Below are 21,265 nucleotides of genomic sequence, written 5' to 3'. Positions count from 1 at the left end.
TCCCCACCTTCTCACTATATAGAAAGGTCCGGTGACTTCTGTTTCAGTGTATCTGAAGAAGTGTGCATGCACACGAAAGCTCATACCTAGAACTAACTCAGTTGGTCTTTAAGGTGCTACTGGAAGGAATTTTTTTATTTTGTTTTGACCATGGCAGACCAACACGGCTACCTATCTGTATCTGATTCTCCTGGTATGCCTCTCCTGGTATGCTCTGCGGAAGACCTTAAGGTCCATGAATAATCATAGTTTGGGCCCTAAGGAAGTCAGATTATCCTCCACCAGGGCCAGGGCCTTCTTAGTGATGGCTCCGACCCGGTGGAATGCTCCGTCCCATGAGACCAGGGCCCTGCAGGATTTAACTTCCTTCCGCCGGGCCTGTAAGACAGAGCTATTCCACCTGGCTTTCAATTTGAACTTAGCCTGATCTTTTATTCCCCTTCCTTCCCTCCCCCTTCCCTTTTTATGAAGATTACCCGCTCTGGAATCCCACTGCTAATTCTCCCCTGGTCTCCTCGCTGGCCCAAATAGGACTAACTTAGCCAGCTAGCCCTGGTGATCATCTAATGTTTAGGTGGATGGATTTCCACCTAAATTGATTTTTGAATTCTGAATTTATTGTTATTCACATTTTATACTGTATTTTATGCTGTTTTTTGTTGCATCAATTAAGTGTTTTAAATTTGTTGTTAGCTGTATTGAGCCCAGTTTTCTGAACCAGGAAGAAGGGGGAATAAATAAAATTTTATTTTATTTATTTATTTATTTACTTACTTACTTACTTACTTACTTACTTACTTATTACTCTGCAAACCTAGCGAGGATGGAAGGGGGAAGATGGACGGTTGACCTGGTCAGGCTGTCTCCTACAGCCTTTGAATGTTCCCTCCCAGGATCTGCAGTGGGATCTGGTGAGTTCCAGGGAATGGAGAGGGGGGCCTGGGGAGATGTTGGGGGTGAGGAAGCTCCCCGGCAAGAAAACAAGGAGGGCTGCAGGGCCAGAGCTCTGGACCGGCAGAGATTAAGGATAGGCAGGAAATGAATGTTTTCTAATGGTGACTTGGGCATTGCCAGGATTTGGGGGCTGCTGTCTACCAGCTCCATCTGGTACACAGGCTGAGACCCTACCTGCACACAGACTGTGGTACATGCTCTGGCTATCTCCCGCTTGGATTGCTACAATGCGCTCTAGGTGGGGCTGCCTTTGAAAGTGACTCGGAAACTACAATTAATCCAGAAAGCGGCAGCTCAACTGGTGACTGGGAGCAGTTGCCAGGAGCATATAACACTGGTCTTAAAGGATCTACATCGGCTCAGAGTTTGTTTCTGAGCATCATTCAAAGTGTTGGTGCTGATCTTTAAAGCTCTAAACAGTCTTGACCCTGTAGACCTGAAGGAGCATCTCTAACCCCAGACACTGAGGTCCAGCTCTGGTTCCCCGATTGCCAGAAGTGAAGTTACAGGGAACCAGGCAGTGGGCCTGCTCAGTGGTGGCACCCTTCAGATGTCAAGCAGATAAAGAACTATGTAGCTTTTAGAAGACATCTGAAGGCAGTCCTGTATTGGGCAGTTTGATGTTTTATATATGCTGTGGCTGAGGAAACCCAGCCAGATGGGCAGGGTATAAATAATAAAATCACCATCATCATCATCAGATGTTACAGAAAGTCTCACTAGGATGGTGATTTGGATTACATTTTTAATTGTCATCTTCCCTTAACTTTAGCAGGTGATGAACACGACAGTCGTTGTTCTCGGGTCTCATCAGAAAGAAATAAGCATGAAGTCAAAGGAAGGACCTTTCAAGATCAAGAGGAAACAAGACCACAAGAGGAAAACCAAGAAGAAAATAGGAGGTATGAAGGCCTTCTAATGCAGACTGATAACGGCCATCGAATCCCAGTCCAGAAAAAACATCAGAAGGGGAAGAGAACAAATGAGAGACCTTTACGTGGCAAAACATTCCAAAGTAAATCTAGGTTCAATTCACACTGCAGAATCCACACAGAGGAGAAACCGTGTAAATGCTTGGTGTGTGGAAAGAGCTTCAGTGACAGCTCAGGCCTAAAATCACATGAAAAAATTCACGCAGGACAGGAATCATACAAATGCCTAGAATGTGGAAAGGGTTTCAATCGCCACTCATACCTTAAAAGACATTACAAAGTCCACAGCATGGAGAAACCACATAGGTGCTCTGAGTGTGGAAAGAGCTTCAGTTGCAGGAGAAACCTTACAGAACATCAAAAACTTCACACAGGGGAGAAACCGTATACCTGTTTGGACTGTGGAAAGCCCTTCCGTCACAGCTCAAGCCTTGCATCACATCAAAAAATCCACACAGGGAAGAAGCCGTATAAATGTTTGGAGTGCGGAATGAGCTTCGCTCAAGGCTCAAGTCTTATATTGCACCACAGAATTCACACAGGAGAGAAATCTTATAAATGTACGGAGTGCGGAAGGAGCTTTGCTCAGAGTGCTACCCTTACTTCACATAAGAGAACCCACACAGGGGAGAAACCATATAAATGCTTGGAATGTGGAAAGAGCTTCAGTCATAGATCACACCTTAGTTCACATAAGAGAACTCACACTGGTGAGAAGCCGTATAAATGCTTTGAGTGTGGGAAGAGCTTCAGTCAGAGTTCACACCTTACTGTGCATGAGCGAATCCATACAGGGGAAAAACCATATAAATGTGAGACATGTGGAAAGAGCTTTAGTAACTGCACACACCTTGTTAGCCATCGCAGAATACATTCAGAAGAGAAGCCATATAAGTGCTTTGAGTGTGGAAAGAGCTTCCGGCATGATGCGAGCCTTCATATACATCAAAAAATTCACAGAGGTGAAACACCATATGCATGTGTTGAGTGTGGAAAGAGCTTCACTCAAAGCTCACAGCTTAAATGTCATCAAAGAATTCACACAGGGGTGAAACCATATACCTGTTTTGAGTGTGGAAAGAACTTCATTTACAGCACAAGCCTTACATCGCACCAAAGAATTCACACAGGGGAGAAACCACATAAATGTTTGGAGTGTGGAAAGAGATTTGCTCACCGTGCTAACCTTACTTCTCATAAAAGAACACACACAGGGGAGAAACCATATAAATGTTTGGAGTGTGGAAAGAGATTTGCTCACAGTGGTAACCTTACTTCTCATAAAAGAACACACACAAGGGAGAAACCATATAAATGTTTGGAGTGTGGAAAGAGATTTGCACATGGATCTACGCTTACTTCTCATAAAAGAACTCACATGGGATAAACCATATTCTGCTAGGAATGTGGGAAAAGATTTGGTCAGATTTCACAACTCATTTTGCATAAGTGAATCAAGAGGGGGTAGTATTTAGATTCTTGTAATGAGGAAAGCAGTTTAATTAGAGCACCGCTAATTTGCAAGATATAAGTTTATTGGATTTGGAGGGACATAATAACCGTTGGGGTTAGCACGCTTATTGAATTTATGGAAAGGCAAAAATACACACAGATTTTTCAAATCATATTGTAAGGAGATCACTTCTTAAAGTTTGGGAGAAATACAAAGATCGGTTGGAGCCTAAAATCCCGTGGTGGGCCTCTCCAAGCAGAGGCCACAGCGGTGAAGGAAAAAAATATGTTGTGAAATTGGCCTACTTATAAAATAATTTTAAAAGAAGATAACAAACTGAAACTTAAAAGTTTTGAGGAATTAAGAGATATTATTACAGATTGGTTCCAATATTATCAATTATTCAAAAATTTAAAGTAGAAAAAAAGAGTTCACCAAGGAAACCTCAAGTTTTGAATCCAATGTAATAAACTCAAAAAGTAAAACTCTAAAGCTTATCGTCTCCTCCACTGGGAAGTTGAGGAGGAAGAAGTTACATCAGCCGCGATAAAGTGGTCTCAAGACTTTGGGTATGTTATAACAATGTCCCAATGGGAAAATCTGTGGAAGAATAATTGGAAATTTACCACGTGCTATGCCATAAGGGAAAACTTTTTTAAAATGCAGCACCGGTGGTATTTAACTCCATGGAAATTAGCCAAAACGTACAAAGGAGCCAAAAGTAACTGTTGGAGATGTGGCGATCAAACAGGCTCACTGTATCATATATGGAGGCAATGTAGCAAAATAAAGAAATTTTGGGAGGAAATCCATTCAGAATTAGAAAAAAATGTTAAGAATTTCCTTTACAGTGGTCCCTCGGGTTAAGAACTTAATTCGTTATGGAGGTCCGTTCTTAACCTGAAAGTGTTCTTAACCCGAGGTACCACTTTAGCTAATGGGGCCTCCCGCTGCCGCCGTGCGATTTCTGTTCTCATCCTGAGGCAAAGTTCTTAACCCAAGGTACTATTTCTGGGTTAGCGGAGTCTGTAACCTGAAGGGTCTGTAAACTGAGGTACCACTGTAATAAAAAAGCCAGAGGCATATCTGTTGGGGATCACTGACTCAGATATTCAAAAAAATATTAAAGGTATTTTTTTGTATGCAGCAGTGGCAGCGAGAGTCCTTATAGCCATCAAGGTAGAAAAGCGACATAATTCCTTCCAGACAGGAGTAGATTAAAAAATTGACTGAATATGCTGAATTAGATAGCTTATCAGGAAAAAATAAACCGAGAGCTGAATTTGTATCAAAATGGGAGGCCTTTAGAATATATCTTAAACAAAACTATACCATGTGAAACGCTGTAGCTTCTTTTGAGTGATCTCAGCAGTCTTTATTAATTGCTTATATAAATATTACTAAACTGTGTAAAAATAATATAAAAAATAGTATTTTGGTATGGCAGTAAAGTTACGTAGAAAGAACAAAGGAATAAATGGGAGGTTGGGTTTAATGATAATGAGATTTTTTTTTACTGTAACATGAAATTGCAATCTCAAATTTATGTCATATTCTTTATCTTAATAATAACAATAGATAGTGTAAGTTTTCTTTTCCTCCCCCCTTCTTAATTTGTACTCTTTATCGGTATTGCCTTTTTGTAATATTTGTCTCCAGTTATGTAATAAGCATGGAAAATATAATATTTTTTTAATAATAATAATAATAATAATTGGAGCTCCACTGTTGTGAAACTTCATGGAATTCATACAAGAATTCACATGGGAGAAAGCATACACCTGCTGTCACGGGGGGCTGTCAACTGCTCACTGGGCTAGCTGCCTGGTGAAATCAGTGGTGTGGAGAGCTTCTTTCATTTAAATCCACGTAAATACAGAGATTACAATTACTTCCTGGCTTTCTGACTCTTCCTGCATCTGTATTTTATGCAAGGAGTAAAAATACATCTAATCCTAAGCTTTAGGAAGAAATTTCTGACTGCAAGTGAGATGAGCTACCTTGGAAGGTGGTGAACTCTTTCATTATTTTAGGTTTTTCAGCAGAGGTCGGGTGGTTGTTTTTCCTGCATTGCAGGGGGTTGGTCTAGATCAGGGATTGTCGACCTGGTCCCTACCGCACACTAGTGGGCATTTCAGGATTCTAAGTGGGCAGTAGGGGGTTCAGAATCCTCCTTCCATCAAGTCCTGCTGGGCGGTAAGGAAATTTTACCATCAAGAAAGATGCATTAGTGGGCGTTAAGTATAAAAAGGTTGACTACCCCTGGACTGGGATGCGGGTGGTGCTGTGGTCTAATCCACAGAGCCTAGGGCTTGCCAATCAGAAGGTTGGCGGTTTGAATCCCCGTGACGGGGTGAGCTCCCGTTGCTCGGTCCCTGCTCCTGCCAACCTAGCAGTTCGAAAGCACATCAAAGTGCAAGTAGATAAATAGGTACTGCTCTGGCAGGAAGGTAAACGGCGTTTCCATGCACTGCTCTGGTTCGCCACAAGCGGCTTAGTCATGCTGGCCACATGACCCGGAAGCTGTACGCCGGCTCCCTTGGCCAGTAAAGCAAGATGAGCGCTGCAACCCCAGAGTCATCCGCGACTAGACTTAACGGTCAGGGGTCCCTTTACCTTTACCCCTGGCCTAGATGATTCTTGTGGTCCCTTCCAAGCCTACATTTGTATTATTCTTTGACCTGGAGTTTCCGGTTCTGGTCTTGCACTATGGCGGCAGCTCTCTCGACCTTGGAGGGAGGCACAAATGAAAGGGTAGGGAACAAAAGGGTTTAAACATTCCTGGAAACCTCCTGGGGTACGAGGGAGCAGGCTGACCCCCGGTTGCCTCAACAGCTCGCTCCCATGCAGATCAGCATGGGGGCAGATGGAGGAGTTGGGTCATCACCTTTGCCATGATGCAAGCCCCTCGGACCGCCATCAAAAGCGGATGTTCTCCTTATAATTGGATTTTAATTGGCATTAAGTAATGGCGTGCACTGGAGGAGATGTGGACACTAGAACTTTGCACTATCCAGCTGCATGTTACTGGAAGTCCCTAAGTTTATGATTTGGCATGCCTCTCCAAACACAAAGTTTGTAGAGTTACAAGTGTGGATGGTTCAATGTACTGTGTACTTTGACATTTAAAATAAGATTTAAAGCTGTGTGTGGTTTGAAAGGAGTGAAGGTGGGGAGAACCTTGTTGTTTTGACCGATGTCGTTGGGAAACTAGAGCTTAACCCCACCACCACCAAAAAAAGAGTGTGGGTTTAAGAAGGTGTTGACATACAACCTATTTTTAAGAGGAAGGACATTGGCTAAACAGCAAAATGCTACCATGGAGGTGAGAGGAATTTCACTAGGGCACGTGAAAAGCAGTGGTCCCCGAATGCTTGGAGAGAAAAACCCTTCCTGTCTAAGACAAAGGAAGAAAATGGCGAATGTTTGAAAGTTGTTGATCAACTGAAAGCAGAGGCCTGTTGTTTATCTGGAAGTGGGATGGAGGGGGGAGCTGAGTTGAGGAGGACAGGACTTAATCTTGTGACTTCAGGTCCGCCCTGAACCACCCTGGAATGACAACATTGGGACAACATTCCTACTGCCCAAGGTCGCAGTAGGAAAAACATCAGTGGCAGAGATATATCCATTTTGACTCTCCTGCACCCTATCTGCATAACTTAGCAATTATGAAATATGGACACACATTTACTTTGGCAAGATTGAATATACTGCCTTCGGTTGTACATGAGGGACAATTCCAACAAATTCCACACAAAAAATGGTTATGTCCCTGTGGAGATGGCAGTACCAAATCAGTGGCGCATGTCCTTCTGGTTTGCACTCTTTATAATCTTTATAAAGATTTGAATGTGGGAAGAGCTTTACTCAGAGTTCACACCTTACTGTGTATGAGCGAATCCATACGGGGGGAAAACCATATACAATGGTGCCTCGCAAGACGAAATTAATCCGTTCCGCGAGTCTCTTCGTCTTGCGAAGCACGGCTCTTAGCGGCTTAGCGGCTTAGCACGGCTTAGCGGCTTTAAGAAAAAGGAAACAAACTCGCAAGAACTCGCAAGACGTTTCATCTTGCGAAGCAAGCCCATAGGGAAATTCGTCTTGCGGAACGACTCAAAAAACGGAACACTCTTTCGTCTTGCGCTTTTTTCGTCTTGTGAGGCATTCGTCTTGTGAGGTACCACTGTAAATGTGTGACATGTGGAAAGAGCGTTAGTAATTACACATATCTTGTTTGCCATCGCAAAATCCATACAGGAGAGAAGCCCTATAAGTGCTTTGAGTGTGGAAAGAGCTTCAGCCAGGGCACAAGCCTTACATCACATCAAAAAAAAAATCACAAAGGTGAAAAACCATATGCATGTTTTGAATGTGGAAAGAGCTTCACTCACAGCTCAAGCCTTGAATCTCATCAAAGAATTCACACAAGGGTGAAACCATATAAATGTTTGGCATGTGGAAGGAGATTTGCACATGGATCTAGCCTTACTTCTCATAGAAGAACTCACATGGGATAAATCATATACATGCTTGGAGTGTCCGAAAAGATTTGGTCAGATTTAACGACTCATTTTGCAGAAGTGAATCAAGGTGAGAAAAATATTTAGATGCTTGTAATGAGGAAAGCAGTTTAATTAGAGCACCACTGTTGCTAAACATCATGGAATTCATACAAGATTTCACATGGGAGAAATCATGAGGGTGCAGAAAAATAAAAAGTACAAAAATGCAAATGCAGATAATATAGATGTTAATGGTTAAAGGAGTAAATTCACAATAAACAATCCCTGTGTACCTGTGTGTGAATATGGGGAGGGAGGGAGGAGGGGAGGAAAGTGTATCTGAAGGAGGGGCTCGTGGTCTCAAGGAATCTGCTGATGTGACATTCACCACTAACCCAGAAGCTCTTCTGTGGTCCAAGTGGTTTAACAAGGGTTTAGGATTTATATCAGAGGTGGATGGAACCCCAGCCCGTAATCTGGACCAATGGAAGATTCTGAGTAATCTTGACTTGCAGGGCAGCAGCTGAAGGAGGAGCAAAAGGGTTTTCTTGTGTGTGTGTTTTTCTTTGTGGCTGATTAGCTGTTTTCCCTGTGCAAAGGTCAGAAGGGGCAGGGTTTCTGTTGAGGCAGGTGATTAGCTGTGGGAGGAGCTTACCAGAGCTTGCAGGGCAGCGTCGCGTGCAGTTTGATCCATCTTTTAGATTTAGGGGAGCTAGTCTCAAACGTTTGTTGGGGGAGACCTAGGGGTTTTTTTGGGGGGGGGTTCATTTGTCCTGTCTTCACACTTTTTAAGATGGAGGACCACTGTAGCCACCCCCAACGACACGTTCTCAAGATGGAGAGTGAGGGAACAGCTGCAGTCGCCTGCGGTTCCTGCGCAATGTTTGCCATCTTGCCAAAGGTTGCAGGCAGCTTTACCTGCAGCAATTGCATGTTGATTGCCCTCTTAGAAGACAAAGTCCAGCAACTGGAGGAACGTGTAGCTACGCTCCAAAAAATTAGAGAGCTGGAGCTCTTCTTGGAAGCAACAGAGAACACCGTCTCCATCAAGGAGGAGACAGGGGACACCACTGAGAAGGAGGCTGGGCATGTTTAGCCTGGAGAAGAGGAGGTTAAAGGGTGATATGATAGCCATGTTCAAATATATAAAAGGATGTCCCATAGAGGAGGGAGAAAGGTTGTTTTCTGCTGCTCCAGAGAAGCGGACACGGAGCAATGGTTCCAAACTACAAGAAAGAAGATTCCACCTAAACATTAGGAAGAACTTCCTGACAGTAAGAGCTGTTTGACAGTGGAATTTGCTGCCCAGGAGAGTGGTGGAGTCTCCTTCTTTGGAGGTCTTTTAGCAGAGTTCTTCCTAATGTTTAGGTGGAATCTTCTTTCTTGTAGTTTGTGTTGTGACGTGGGGTTTGTGATTTCAGCTCTCTTGACATAATATGCTGGAGACAGTTCTCTAGTAACACTTCTTTATTAAAGCAACAAGACTGAAGACTTGAGGAGGGGAGAGCTACATTTATAGGGACAGGGAACTAGCTAGAAAGGATATATTTTGGAGGGAACAATATAGACAGAGGATCCAAATACAGCAGCTTAAATGAACCAATAGTAGCTGTACCCTCTGGAACCAAAAGGCAGTTACTTTACCCTAATGCAAATACAGACAATAATAATACAGATATAAAATCCTTTGACTCAAAAATCCTTTGACTAAACATGCCCAGCTCCCTTAGCCGTTCCTCATAAGGCATCGTTTCCAGGCCTTTGACCATTTTGGTTGCCCTCCTCTGGACACGTTCCAGTTTGTCAGTGTCCTTCTTGAACTGTGGTGCCCAGAACTGGACACAGTACTCCAGGTGAGGTCTGACCAGTTTTAACTTCATTGGCTTTATATCTCTGCTGCTGCTGAATGAATGAATGAATGAATCTTTATTTGTATCAGCCACCGGCCATAGCAATAAAACAAACAGTACAATATACAAAGAATAAAGATAAAAAGTCAATTATATAAAATACATTTTGGGATTTTGAATCAATAGTCAAATGGTGGATCTTAATCTAATTGCCCCAGCTAAAAAGCTTGCAAACTTTGCTGTCACCTGCTCATGTTGGTCTGCTGAGAGAAAGGAAACTGTGACAGTGGCTGGGAGCCCCGGAATGGACAATAAAATAGGGGTGATAACCTCACTCTTCAAATCTTTATAAAGAGTGCAAACCAGAAGGACATGCGCCACTGAATCGGTACTGCCATCTCCACAGGGACAAAACCGTTTTTCGTGTGGAATTTGTTGGAATCGTCCCTCAAGTACAACCGAAGGCAGTATATTCAATCTTGTGAGAGTAAATGCACGTCTATATTTTATAATTGCTAAGTTATGCAGATAGGGTGCAGGAGAGTCAAAATGGGCATATCTCTGCTTCTGATGTTTTTCCTACTGCAACTTTGGGCTGCATTTTTCTCCCAATGTTGTCGTTCCAGCGGACCTGAAGTCACAAGATTAAGTCCCATCCTCCTCAGCTCAGCTCCCCCTCCATCCCACTTCCAGATAAACAACAGGCCTCTCTTTTCCGTCGGTCGGACGAATCAACAAGTTTCAAACATTCACCATTTTCTTGCTTTGACTGGGAAGGGAAGGGTTTCTCTCTCCAAGCATTCGGGGTCCACATTCCCTTCCACTGCTTTTCACGTGCCCTTGAGAAATTCCCCTTGCCTCCATGATAGTATTTTACTGTTTAGCCCAGGCATGGCCAAACTTGGCCCTTCAGATCTTTTGGGACTACAATCCTTATCAGCCCTGACCACTGGTCCTGTTAGCTAGGGATGATGGGAGTTGTAGTCAATGTCCTTTCTCTTAAAAATAGGTTGTCAACACCTCCACACACTTTTTTCGATGGGGGGGGGGCGATAATCTAGTTTCCCAACAACATCCGTCGAATCAACAAGGTTCTCCCCACCTTCACTCCTTTAAAACCATACACAGCTTTAAATCTTCTTTTAAATGTCAAAGTCTGGCGGTTCCCTTGCTGCGAGAAGCCAAGTTACAGGGAACCAGGCAGAGGGCCTTCTCGGTAGTGGCACCCGCCCTGTGGAACACCCTCCCACCAGATGTCAGAGAAAAATAACTACCAAACCTTTAGAGCAGTGTTTCCCAACCGGTGTTCCGCGGCACACTAGTGTGCCGCGGGACGTCGGCTGGTGTGCCGTGGGAGGGAGGCGGGCGAGTCGGGCGGCGAGAGGCGGGGCAGCGGCGGCGAGCACACGCGGGGCGGGGAGCAAGCTCCCTCCCACATCCCATCGCCCCGTGCTCCGCGCTGGTGTCCGCAAGCCTTGCGCACCCGGGGGATCTCCCCCCGGGAACGCAAGGCTTGCGGGCAGCAGCCTGCAGCGCGGAGCACGGGGCGCCCTCCGGAGGACGCCCCGTGCTCCGCGCTGGTGTCGGCCAGCCTTGCGCACCCGGGGGATCTCTCCCCGGGAGCGCAAGGTTTGCGGGCGTCAGCTGGCAGCGCGGAGCACGGGGCGCCCTTCGGAGGCCACCCCGTGCTCCGCGCTGGTGTTGGCAAGTCTTGCGCACCGGGGGATCTCCCCCCGGGAGCGCAAGGCTTGCGGGCAGCAGCCTGCAGCGCGGAGCACGGGGCGCCCTCCAGAGGACGCCCCGTGCTCCGCGCTGGTGTTGGCCAGCCTTGCGCACCCGGGGGATCTCCCCCCGGGAGCGCAAGGCTTGCGGGCGGCAGCTGGCAGCGCGGAGCACGGGGCACCCTTCGGAGGACGCCCCGTGCTCCGCGCTGGTGTTGGCCAGCCTTGCGCACCCGGGGGATCTCCCCCCAGGAGCGCAAGGCTTGCGGGCGGCAGCTGGCAGCGCGGAGCACGGGGCGCCCTTCGGAGGACGCCCCGTGCTCCGCGCTCGTGTTGGCAAGCCTTGCGCACCCGGGGGGCGCATGGGGCGCCCTGAAACAGAGGGTTCCCCATGCTGCGGACTGTAGCCTGCCGCCGGACGCGCGGGGCGCCCTGAAGCAGAGCGCCCCTCGCGCCAGGCAGACATGGGCCAGCCCCACAAGCTCGGGGGACAGCGGGGAGGCGCAGCACCGCCATCCCACTGTTCCCCGACCTGGTTTTTTTGGGGGGAAATAAAGGAAAAAAATTTTTCCTTTATTTCCCCCCTCAAAAAAGTAGGTGCGTCCTATGGGACGGAGCGTCCTATGGGACGAAAAATACGGTACTTACTATTTCATAATAAAGTAATTATAAAATACTTTCTTTGTGTTTATTTGATTCCTATTAAAGAGAGTTACTTTATATATAGTCAATATAGGCACAGAGTTAATTTTTTAAACATTTTCTAATGGTGGTGTGCCTCGAGATTTTTTTCATGAAACAAGTGTGCCTTTGCCCAAAAAAGGTTGGGAAACACTGCTTTAGAGGACATCTGAAGGCAGCCCTGTTTAGGGAAGCTTTTAATGTTTAATAGGTTATTGTATTTTAGTGTTTTGTTGGAAGCTGCCCAGAGTGGCTGGGGAAACCCAGACAGTTGGGCAGAGTATAAATAATAAATTATTATAATTATTAAAGTACACAGTACATCAAACCATCTACGCTTGTATCTCTTTAAACTTGTATTTGGGGAGGCTTGTCAAATCATAAACTTAGGGAGTTCCAGTAATGTGCAGCTGGATAGTGCAAAGTTCTAGTGTCCACATCTCCTCCAGCGCACGCCATTACTTAATACCAATTAAAATCCACTTATAAGGAGAACGTCTGCTTTTGATGGCAGTCCGAGGGGGTTGCAAAGGTGATGACTCAACACCTCCAACTGCCCCCATGCTGATCTGCGTGGGAGCGAGCCGTTGAGGCGACCGGGGTCAGCCTGCCCCCTCGCATCCCAGGAGATTTCCAGGAATTATTAAACCCTTTCTTTCCCAAGAAGGTACGTTTTATCACATGTGGTGGAATTGTAAAATAATAAAAAATTATTAGGAAAGATTTCTAACGAAATGTAAAGAATGTTTAAGATAACCTTTCCTAAAAGACCAGAAGCCTTTTTGTTATGTACTATAGGTCAAGACTTGCCAAAAGTGTGGGGAAAACGATTTATGTACGCCACCAAACTGTTTGCCACATTCTAAGCATTTATATGGTTTCTCCCATGTGAGTTCTTCTATGAGAAGTAAGGCTAGATCTACAGGCAAATCTCTTTCCACACTCAAAACATCTATATGGTTTCACCCGTGTGAATTCTTTGATGACATTTAAGCTGTGAGCTGTGAGTGAAGCTCTTTCCACACTCAAAACATGCATACGGTTTTTCACCTCTGTGAATTTTTTGATGTATATGAAGGGCCGTACCCTGGCTGAAGCTCTTTCCACACTCAAAGCACTTATAGGGCTTCTCTCCTGTATGGATTCTGCGATGGCAAACAAGGTATGTGCAGTTACTAAAGCTCTTTCCACATGTCACACATTTATATGGTTTTTCCCCTGTATGGATTCGCTCATGCACAGTAAGATGTGAACTCTGACTGAAGCTCTTCCCACACTCAAAGCATTTATATGGCTTCTCACCAGTGTGAGTTCTCTTATGAGAACTAAGGTGTGAACCATGGCTGAAGCTCTTTCCACATTCCAAGCATTTATATGGTTTCTCCCCTGTGTGGGTTCTCTTATGTGAAGTAAGGTTAGCCCTGTGAGCAAAGCTCCTTCCGCACTCCGAACATTTATAAGATTTCTCCCCAGTGTGAATTCTTTGATGCGATGTAAGGCTTGAGCTGTGAGCAAAGCTCATTCCGCACTCCATACATTTATATGGCTTCTCCCCTGTGTGGATTTTTTGATGCATTGCAAGGCTTGAGCTTTGACAGAAGGTCTTTCCACAGTCAAAACAGGTATACGGTTTCTCCCCTGTGTGAATTTTTTGATGATATACAAGGCCTGAGCTGCTAGTGAAGGCCTTTCCACACTCTAGACAGGCATATGGTTTCTTCCCTGTGTGAATGTTTTGATGTACTACAAGCTGTGAGCGGCGAAAGAAGCCTTTTCCACATTCCAAGCATTTATAGGGTTTCCCCGGCCTGTGAATTTCATAATGTCTACTGCAGGAGCTGCTACGATGAAAGCCCTTTCCACACTCCGAGCATATGAACGGTTTTTCTCCTGTGTGGATTCGCTCGTGTTCAGTAAGTTGTGAATGCTTACGGAAGCTCTTTGCACACTCCAAGCATTTGTGTGCTTTCTCTTCCGTGTGGATTCTGCAATGTGAGTTGAGGGCAGATTTGCTTCTGAACGCTTTCCCACACAATGGGCACTGATTTGTTTTCTCTCCCTGGCAGTGTTTCTCCTGAACTGGGATTCGCTGGCTGTCATCAGGCTGTGTAAGAATGCCTTTATCATGCCCGGTTGCCTCTGATGAGACCCGGGAACAACGACTGTCCTGTCCACCACCTGCAGAAACTAAGAGAGGATCCAAATTAAGAGTGTAGTCCCCATTACAATCTCAGCAAGGCTTGGAAGCCCCTCGCGGCTGGTTGCTGCAAAATGCAACTGTGTGCCTTGCTGAGAAGGAGTCTTTTCAGTCCCACATCCCCCAATGGTGGCAGCTGCCAAGCAGCCTCCAGGCCCCCATCAAGGTGTTCCCCTTTGAGCTGCTGTTTTACGTTTATTATGCTCTTATTAGTATGCTTGAGGAGCAAGAGCGCCTTTGCCATTATCAGACAGATGGCACTGGCCCATACTGGCCAGTGATGTTTCCCTCACCCAACAAAGCCTTTTGGTGGCAGCTGAGACAGTCATGAGTTCGTGGCTCTTTTGCAAACCAAGCCTGAGAGCAGGGCAAGTCACAGCGAGCTGCCTTTATACATCTGCTGGGCAGAAATAGACCAGAGCTGAAGACCACCCCAGGGCCAAGTTCCTAACATCAGGCATTGCTCTTTAGTTCTAATTTGCCAACATCTTCAGGGGGACAAAGCAAAGGAAGGGTTTTTTATTATGTCAAACTCTCCCCGGTGGCATCTTTCTCTCTCCCTGTTGCTAATAAACACATTATACTATTATTTCCAGAATGCCTATTAATTCTGAGATGATTGTGGAACTTTGATATGCTCCATTGAGTGGGGGGTGGGACTGATTCAACATCCCATCTAAGCTCCTACAAAGAAAGCTTGCAGGAGAGATGCTGTGAAAATGGACACAAATTCTCACCCCAGTGGGTCAAATCAATCCTGGATGAACCATAAAATTGTAGAGTTGGAAGGGACCATGAGGGCCATCTAGTCCAACCCCCTGCAATGCAGGAATCTTTTGTCCAAGGTGGGGCTACCAACTAGGCTGTGGGAGCCTCCCCATGTGTGGAGCTCCCACTCACAGTTTCCGTGGTAAAAGTGGGGTGTCTTCTTCCTGAGACCCACCAGAGAAGAAACCTGGAGTCATGCCTAAAAGACCACCATTAAAAACATTCCTTTCCTGCCTATCTTTAATCTCTGCCAGGCAGGAGCTCTGGCCCTGTAGCCTTCTTCGTTTTCTTGCAAGGGGAGCTTCCTCACTCCCAACATCCCTCCATGTCCCCATCTCCATTCCCTGCAACTCACCAGATGTCTCTGAGGGTCCTGGGAGGGAACATTCAAAGGTTGTGGGGAGGGATGCAGGAGACAGCCGGACCAGGTCAACCGTCCATCTTCCCCCTTCCATCCTCTCTTGGATTGAAGATCTCAGAAACTGCAGGTTCGAGGGAGGGAGGGAGGGAGAAGAAGAAGAGGAGGAGTTTGGATTTGATATCCCACTTTATCACTACCCGAAGGAGTCTCAAAGCGGCTAACATTCTCCTTTCCCTTCCTCCCCCACAACAAACACTCTGTGACGTGAGTGGGGCTGAGAGACTTCAGAGAAGTATGACTGGCCCAAGGTCACCCAGCAGCTGCATGTGGAGGAGCGGAGACATGAACCCGGTTCCCCAGATTACAAGTCTACCGCTCTTAACCACTACACCACACTGGAGATAGAAACAAAGGCAGCCTCAGAGGGCCTGCAGGTATTTCCCCACCCATCGTATTTTGTTGGTGAAAGATAAGCCTGCCTAGGTGTGGAGCTCCCACTTACAGCCTCCATGATAAAAGAGGAGAGTCCCCACTCCTGAACCCCACCATGTGAGGAAAGTGGAGTCACGCCTGAAAGAGCATCTTCTTCCCCCCATCATTAAAAACATTCCTTTTTTGGCTTCTTTCTTTCTCTGCCAGCCTGGAGCTGTGACAGGGCTGACCCCCACCCCACTTCCTCCCCCCCCCAGCCCCACTTTAAGGGAAGGGGCTGTAGCTCAAGGGCGGAGCATCTCCTAAGCTGGCAGAAAGCCCCCGATCCAAGACACCCCCCCCCTTTGGTCTAATCCTGCCCTCTCTACTCGACCCCTTTCTCTCCAAAGCATTAATTCCTCCCTCCTCCTCTCCCCAGAGCCACCCTGCCCCCTTTCCTTTTTGGGGGGGTTCCTACCCCACCCTACAACTCCCTCCCCCCCCCGCCTCGCCTTCTTGCCTTGCTCTCCCCCTGGGCCCCCCCTGCAGCCCTCGAGGTCCTTTGCCCTCCCCGCAGCTCTTTCGGGGCTCAAATGTGGGGTGCAGCCCCATGCATGCTCCTCTCCTGGGGGGCTTCTCTCCTGCAAAGCAGCTGCTCTGGCACAGGAGCCCCCTCCCCCCCCCAAAATATATCCCCCTCTATTTCCTACCTTGCAAAAGGCACAGTCTTCCGCGCTGCAGAATCCCCTCCCTCGCAGCTTGTCAAATGTGACAAATGGAGGAGGAACTGACGCTTTTCCTCTCCCCCAGGAAGTCTAGCGTCATAATATAATGGCTGTTTGTAACCCTTGAAGAGCCAGTATCCCTCTTCACCCTTGTTATGTACTGAATTGAATTAGGATCCAAACTGCAGCAGTCTGATTGGTCCTAGAACAATAGGATCCAAAAGACAGCAGTCTGATTGGTCCTAGAACAATAGGATCCAGAATGCAGCAGTCTGATTGGTCTTAGAACAATGCAGCAGTATGATTGGTTGGCAGGAACCACCCAGTCATGCTCCAGATAGAAGTGAATCCACAACCTGATTGGCTTACAGTAGAATTCCGGAATTAGCCAATCATGGGCAGCCCATTGTGTAAATAATGTATATAAAGCAGATACTTTGAGGGGACTTTCATTCATTCCTCCTCACCACTATGAGCTGAATAAAGAGCATGAAATCACTTTGCGACTCTGAGGACATTTCAACCCTCCACCCCCACCCCAAACTGTAAGGTGTTGGGGACATTGCAGATTCTGCTTCTTTGTACCCCATAAAATAGGGTTGCTACCTTTCTTCTGGCGAAATACAGGGCGGTTGGGGGTGATTCCTCCCACCCCCCAATGTGTTGCTGAACCGACTTCCATGCAATCCATTGCAATCTGTCGCAGCCCCATCTTGCATTTCTCTCCCATCATCATCATTCCAACAATTTCCTCCATCGCCTCTCCAACAATTTCATTTGTTCAACAGAACTTTCCCTCCGGTTGACAGAAGAGAATCCTTTGAAACCCAGCTTGGAGTGTAGAATGACTTTCCCCAGTCTTCAGGTTAAATACTGTATGCTATAAAGGCTGTCAATTTAGGGTGCTTCCTAACCAAGTTGGATTTGTGAAAGTTTTATTTATGGCTGAGTAATACATGCACTTGCTTGGTAACTGTTGGGCTGATTATAATTATTTTCTCGCCTAATCTTGTTTTCAGTTAATAAATAGGTTCTTAAATTGCATTTCTGTTCTATTCAAAACAATAGCTCAGCTCTTGCCAAGTTTCTATCACGTGTATGCTTTTATTTAAAAGAAATGTTTCCATTTTATTTACTGCTTTCCAATCCAGCTCAGCCCCTGGCCTCTCAAGATCTTCCCTCCAAAACTTCGGAGGGGCTCCTCTCCACTCCCCCTGTTCGCCCCCCATGGCTTTTCTCACCTCTGCAGGTTTGCCAGCTATGCCCCCTTTTGGACAGAGGGGACTTGGCAACTGCACTCCAGGCTCTGGCAAGTTCCAGGCTGAATAATTGCAATGTCTTCTACAGTGGTACCTCAGGTTAAGTACTTAATGCATTCCAGAGATCCGTTCTTAACCTGAAACTGTTCTTAACCTGAAGCACCACTTTATCTAATGGGGCCTCCCGCTGCTGCCGCAGCACGATTTCTGTTCTCATCCTGAAACAAAGTTCTTAAGCCGAGGTACTATTTCTGGGTTAGCGGCAGTGGCGTAGCGTGGGGGGTGCAGGGGGGGCCGGTTGCACCGGGCGCAACATCTGGGGGTTAGGGGGCGCAAGTCCACGGGTTAGGGGGTGCAAATTACTTACCTTGCCCTGGGTGCTGACAACCCACGCTACGCCACTGGTTAGCGGAGTCTGTAACCTGAAGCGTCTGTAACCCGAGGTGCCACTGAAAGATGGCTCAGAATCTTCCATGGGTCCAGATTACTGGCTGGGGTTAATTCCAACTCTGGTATAAATCCAGAGACCTTGTTAATACACTTGAACCACATACGGCTTCTGAGTAAATTGTGAATGTCATATCAGCAGATTCCTTGAGACCACAAGCCCTTCCTTCAGATACACTTTCCTCCCCTCCTTCCTCCCTCCCCATATTCACACACAGGTACACAGGGATTGTTTATTGTGAATTTATTCCTTAAACTATTAACGTCTATAGTATCTGCATTTTTGTACTTTTTATCATTCTGCATATAAATATTCAAGATTGAATAAACAACTACAGTGGTACCTCGGGTTAAGAACTTAATTTGTTCTGGAGATCCGTTCTTAACCTGAAACTGTTCTTAACTTGAGGTACCACTTTAGCTAATGGGGCCTCCCGCTGCCGCCACCACACAATTTCTGTTCTCATCCTGAAGCTAAGTTCTTAACCTGAGGTACTATTTCTGAGTTGGCAAAGTCTGTAACCTGAAGCGTCTGTAACCTGAGGTACCACTGTATTTTTTTAAAAGGCAGTTTCTCTTTCCAGTCTATTTCTGAAATTCCTTTGTAATAGAACAGCTACTTTGAGATCTTGTATAGAATGTCATGCTGCTGAATTGCAACTTATTACCAAACTTAAAACCATGGAGAGACCTGGTCTGAACAAAGACATTGGATTCTTATCTCATTATAAATGACAAAGCCATTTTTCACCTTCTCACCCCTTGCTTTTTCCTGTAAGACCTATTGCAGTCGTTAAGAGTCGTCAACAGGCTCATCACAGCTATCTGCCAATCACCCATTCCCACCACCCTTCTGAGTAATACCCCTCCCCACCTTCTCACTATATAGAAGGGTCTGGTGACTTCTGTTTCAGTGTATCTGAAGAAGTGTGCATGCACACGAAAGCTCATACCTAGAACCAACTTAGTTGGTCTTTAAGGTGCTACTGGAAGGAATTTTTTGTTTTGACTATGGCAGACCAACACGGCTACCTATCTGTAACTTGCATGATTAGAAGTGCGTTAAGATTTTCAAAGTGAAAACACTTAGGAGAACTCAATCTCCCCCTTTCTTTTTTAAAAAAGATAATCCAATATGATTAAGAATATAGCATTTTTACTTATTCTATACAGATAGATAGACAGAAGCGGATGGTGTTAATCTGAATTAGTGGGCCTGCTTGTAACTAACAATATGTTGGAATGTTGCTTCAAGGCATTGCTTCCTCCAGGGGTTTATAAGCGAGGAATTTTCTTATTTCTGAGTATGCATGTGTTTTTGTGCATGATTATATTCCACCTTTCCACTGAAAGGTAATTACAACAGCACACATGTAACAGAATGTGACCCCCATAATAATGCTCAAATATCATGCTTTAATCCATCTAGAAGTTACAAGGAAAAGGTGGGACACACCTGGAGCAAAGAAAGGAAATGCCTCATTACCAACTACAATCAAATTACCCAACTGCTACTAAACAAAAGCAATGAATCCTGGTCCGCTTTCAATAACTGTTTTGCAGGATCTGACCCCAGGTCCATGGAAGGGCACCTTCTCATATTCAAGAGCACCAGCCAGAAACCTGCAGGAGTTTAGAAGCAGCACATGATGCTCAGGCCTGTCCCTGCTTTTCCACACAACATTCCACACAACCAGGTGCGCAGCCTGGGAGTCATTTTGGACTCACAGCTGTCCATGGAGGCGCAGATTAACTCTGTGTCCAGGGCAGCTGTCTACCAGCTCCACCTGGTACGCAGGCTAAGACCCTACCTCCCCGCGGACTGTCTCGCCAGAGTGGTGCATGCTCTAGTTATCTCACGCTTGGACTACTGCAATGCGCTCTACGTGGGGCTACCTTTGAAGGTGACCCGGAAACTGCAATTAATCCAGAATGCGGCAGCTAGACTGGTGACTGGGAGTGGCCGCCGCCGAGACCACATAACACCGGTTCTGAGAGATCTGCATTGGCTCCCAGTACGTTTCCGAGCACGATTCAAAGTGTTGGTGCTGACCTTTAAAGCCCTAAACGGCCTCGGTCCTGTATACCTGAAGGAGCGTCTCCACCCCCATCGTTCAGCCCGGACACTGAGATCCAGCGCCGAGGGCCTTCTGGCGGTTCCCTCATTGCGAGAAGTGAGGCTACAGGGAACCAGACAGAGGGCCTTCTCGGTAGTGGCGCCCGCCCTGTGGAACGCCCTCCCACCAGATGTCAAAGAGATAAAGAATTACCTGACGTTCAGAAGACATCTTAAGGCAGCCCTGTTCAGGGATGTTTTTAATATGTAATGCTGTATTGTTTTTAATACTGATTGGGAGCCGCCCAGAGTGGCTGGGGAAACTCAGCCAGATGGGCGGGGTATAAATAATAAATTATTATTATTATTATTATGCTTCCTTAGATAAGAGTGTGACCATATTAGGCCATCCTTTGGTCTGTTTTCAAAGATGAGATGAGCAAGAGTGGTGGAGACCGCCACTCCAATAGGCTTCAGAGAGGGGGAAGAGGAAGGGAGTATGGACCTAGATTTGTGGTGGTTTTAGATGGGACACACCCCAGAAGGAAGGAAGGAGCTGGGAAATAGTGGATCAACAGGAACAAGATAGCAGGTGCTCCAGCCCTGAACAGAGACAGGAGTCTGTTGTGTTAGAAATATCACAGCAGCCAAGCGACACGATGTCTCTAGTATACTGGAGTCCCCCCCTTCCCCTACAACCAGGCGTGCCCTTCATCTCACAGAGCAGAAAGCCAAACAGAGAGATTCCATTAGCGGCCCCCGTAGACAACAGGAAGGGACTCAAGGCCAGGAAGTAACTGCTGGGGGCAGGAACACACACTCTAGGCAACAGCTCAGGTTTTTGAGGATGTACATTCCATGTTTCTGTGTGTTTTTGTTGATTTAAATGAAAGAAGCGAAAGAAGCTCACAGCACTTGATTTCTTTTTTTTTAATAAAGATTTTTTTA

The 21,265-nt window shown here is 46.2% G+C and overlaps 3 protein-coding genes across 4 annotated transcripts in view; 2 read left to right on the top strand and 1 right to left on the bottom strand.

Annotated features, from left to right (window-relative positions):
- Window positions 1–5,145, top strand: part of LOC309336679 (uncharacterized protein) — a 47,541-nt gene extending 42,396 nt beyond the window's left edge. Inside the window, exons 5-6 of the mRNA XM_081852836.1 lie at window positions 819–911; window positions 1,727–5,145. Of these exons, the coding sequence (XP_081708962.1) occupies window positions 819–911; window positions 1,727–3,273 (1,640 nt within the window). The 3' untranslated portion in view covers window positions 3,274–5,145. The remainder of the gene's footprint in view (window positions 1–818; window positions 912–1,726) is intronic.
- Window positions 1–21,265, top strand: part of LOC309336788 (uncharacterized protein) — an 82,117-nt gene that overhangs the window by 10,842 nt on the left and 50,010 nt on the right. The gene's annotated exons all lie outside the window — the stretch shown is intronic.
- On the bottom strand, window positions 12,142–16,620 carry LOC309336986 (uncharacterized protein). The gene is made up of 3 exons (XM_081853575.1): window positions 16,541–16,620; window positions 15,414–15,540; window positions 12,142–14,280 (listed from the first exon to the last, which is right to left on the bottom strand). The coding sequence occupies exons 2-3, from the start codon at window positions 15,511–15,513 to the stop codon at window positions 13,046–13,048; spliced, it is 1,335 nt and encodes a 444-aa protein (XP_081709701.1). The 5' UTR covers window positions 15,514–15,540; window positions 16,541–16,620; the 3' UTR covers window positions 12,142–13,045.

This window comes from Podarcis erhardii (genome assembly GCF_964252035.2).
Source record: "Podarcis erhardii genome assembly, chromosome: 2".
Lineage (NCBI taxonomy): Eukaryota > Metazoa > Chordata > Lepidosauria > Squamata > Lacertidae > Podarcis > Podarcis erhardii.
The sequence above is the reverse complement of the archived record's forward strand: the minus strand, read 5'-3'. Positions and strand labels throughout refer to the sequence as shown.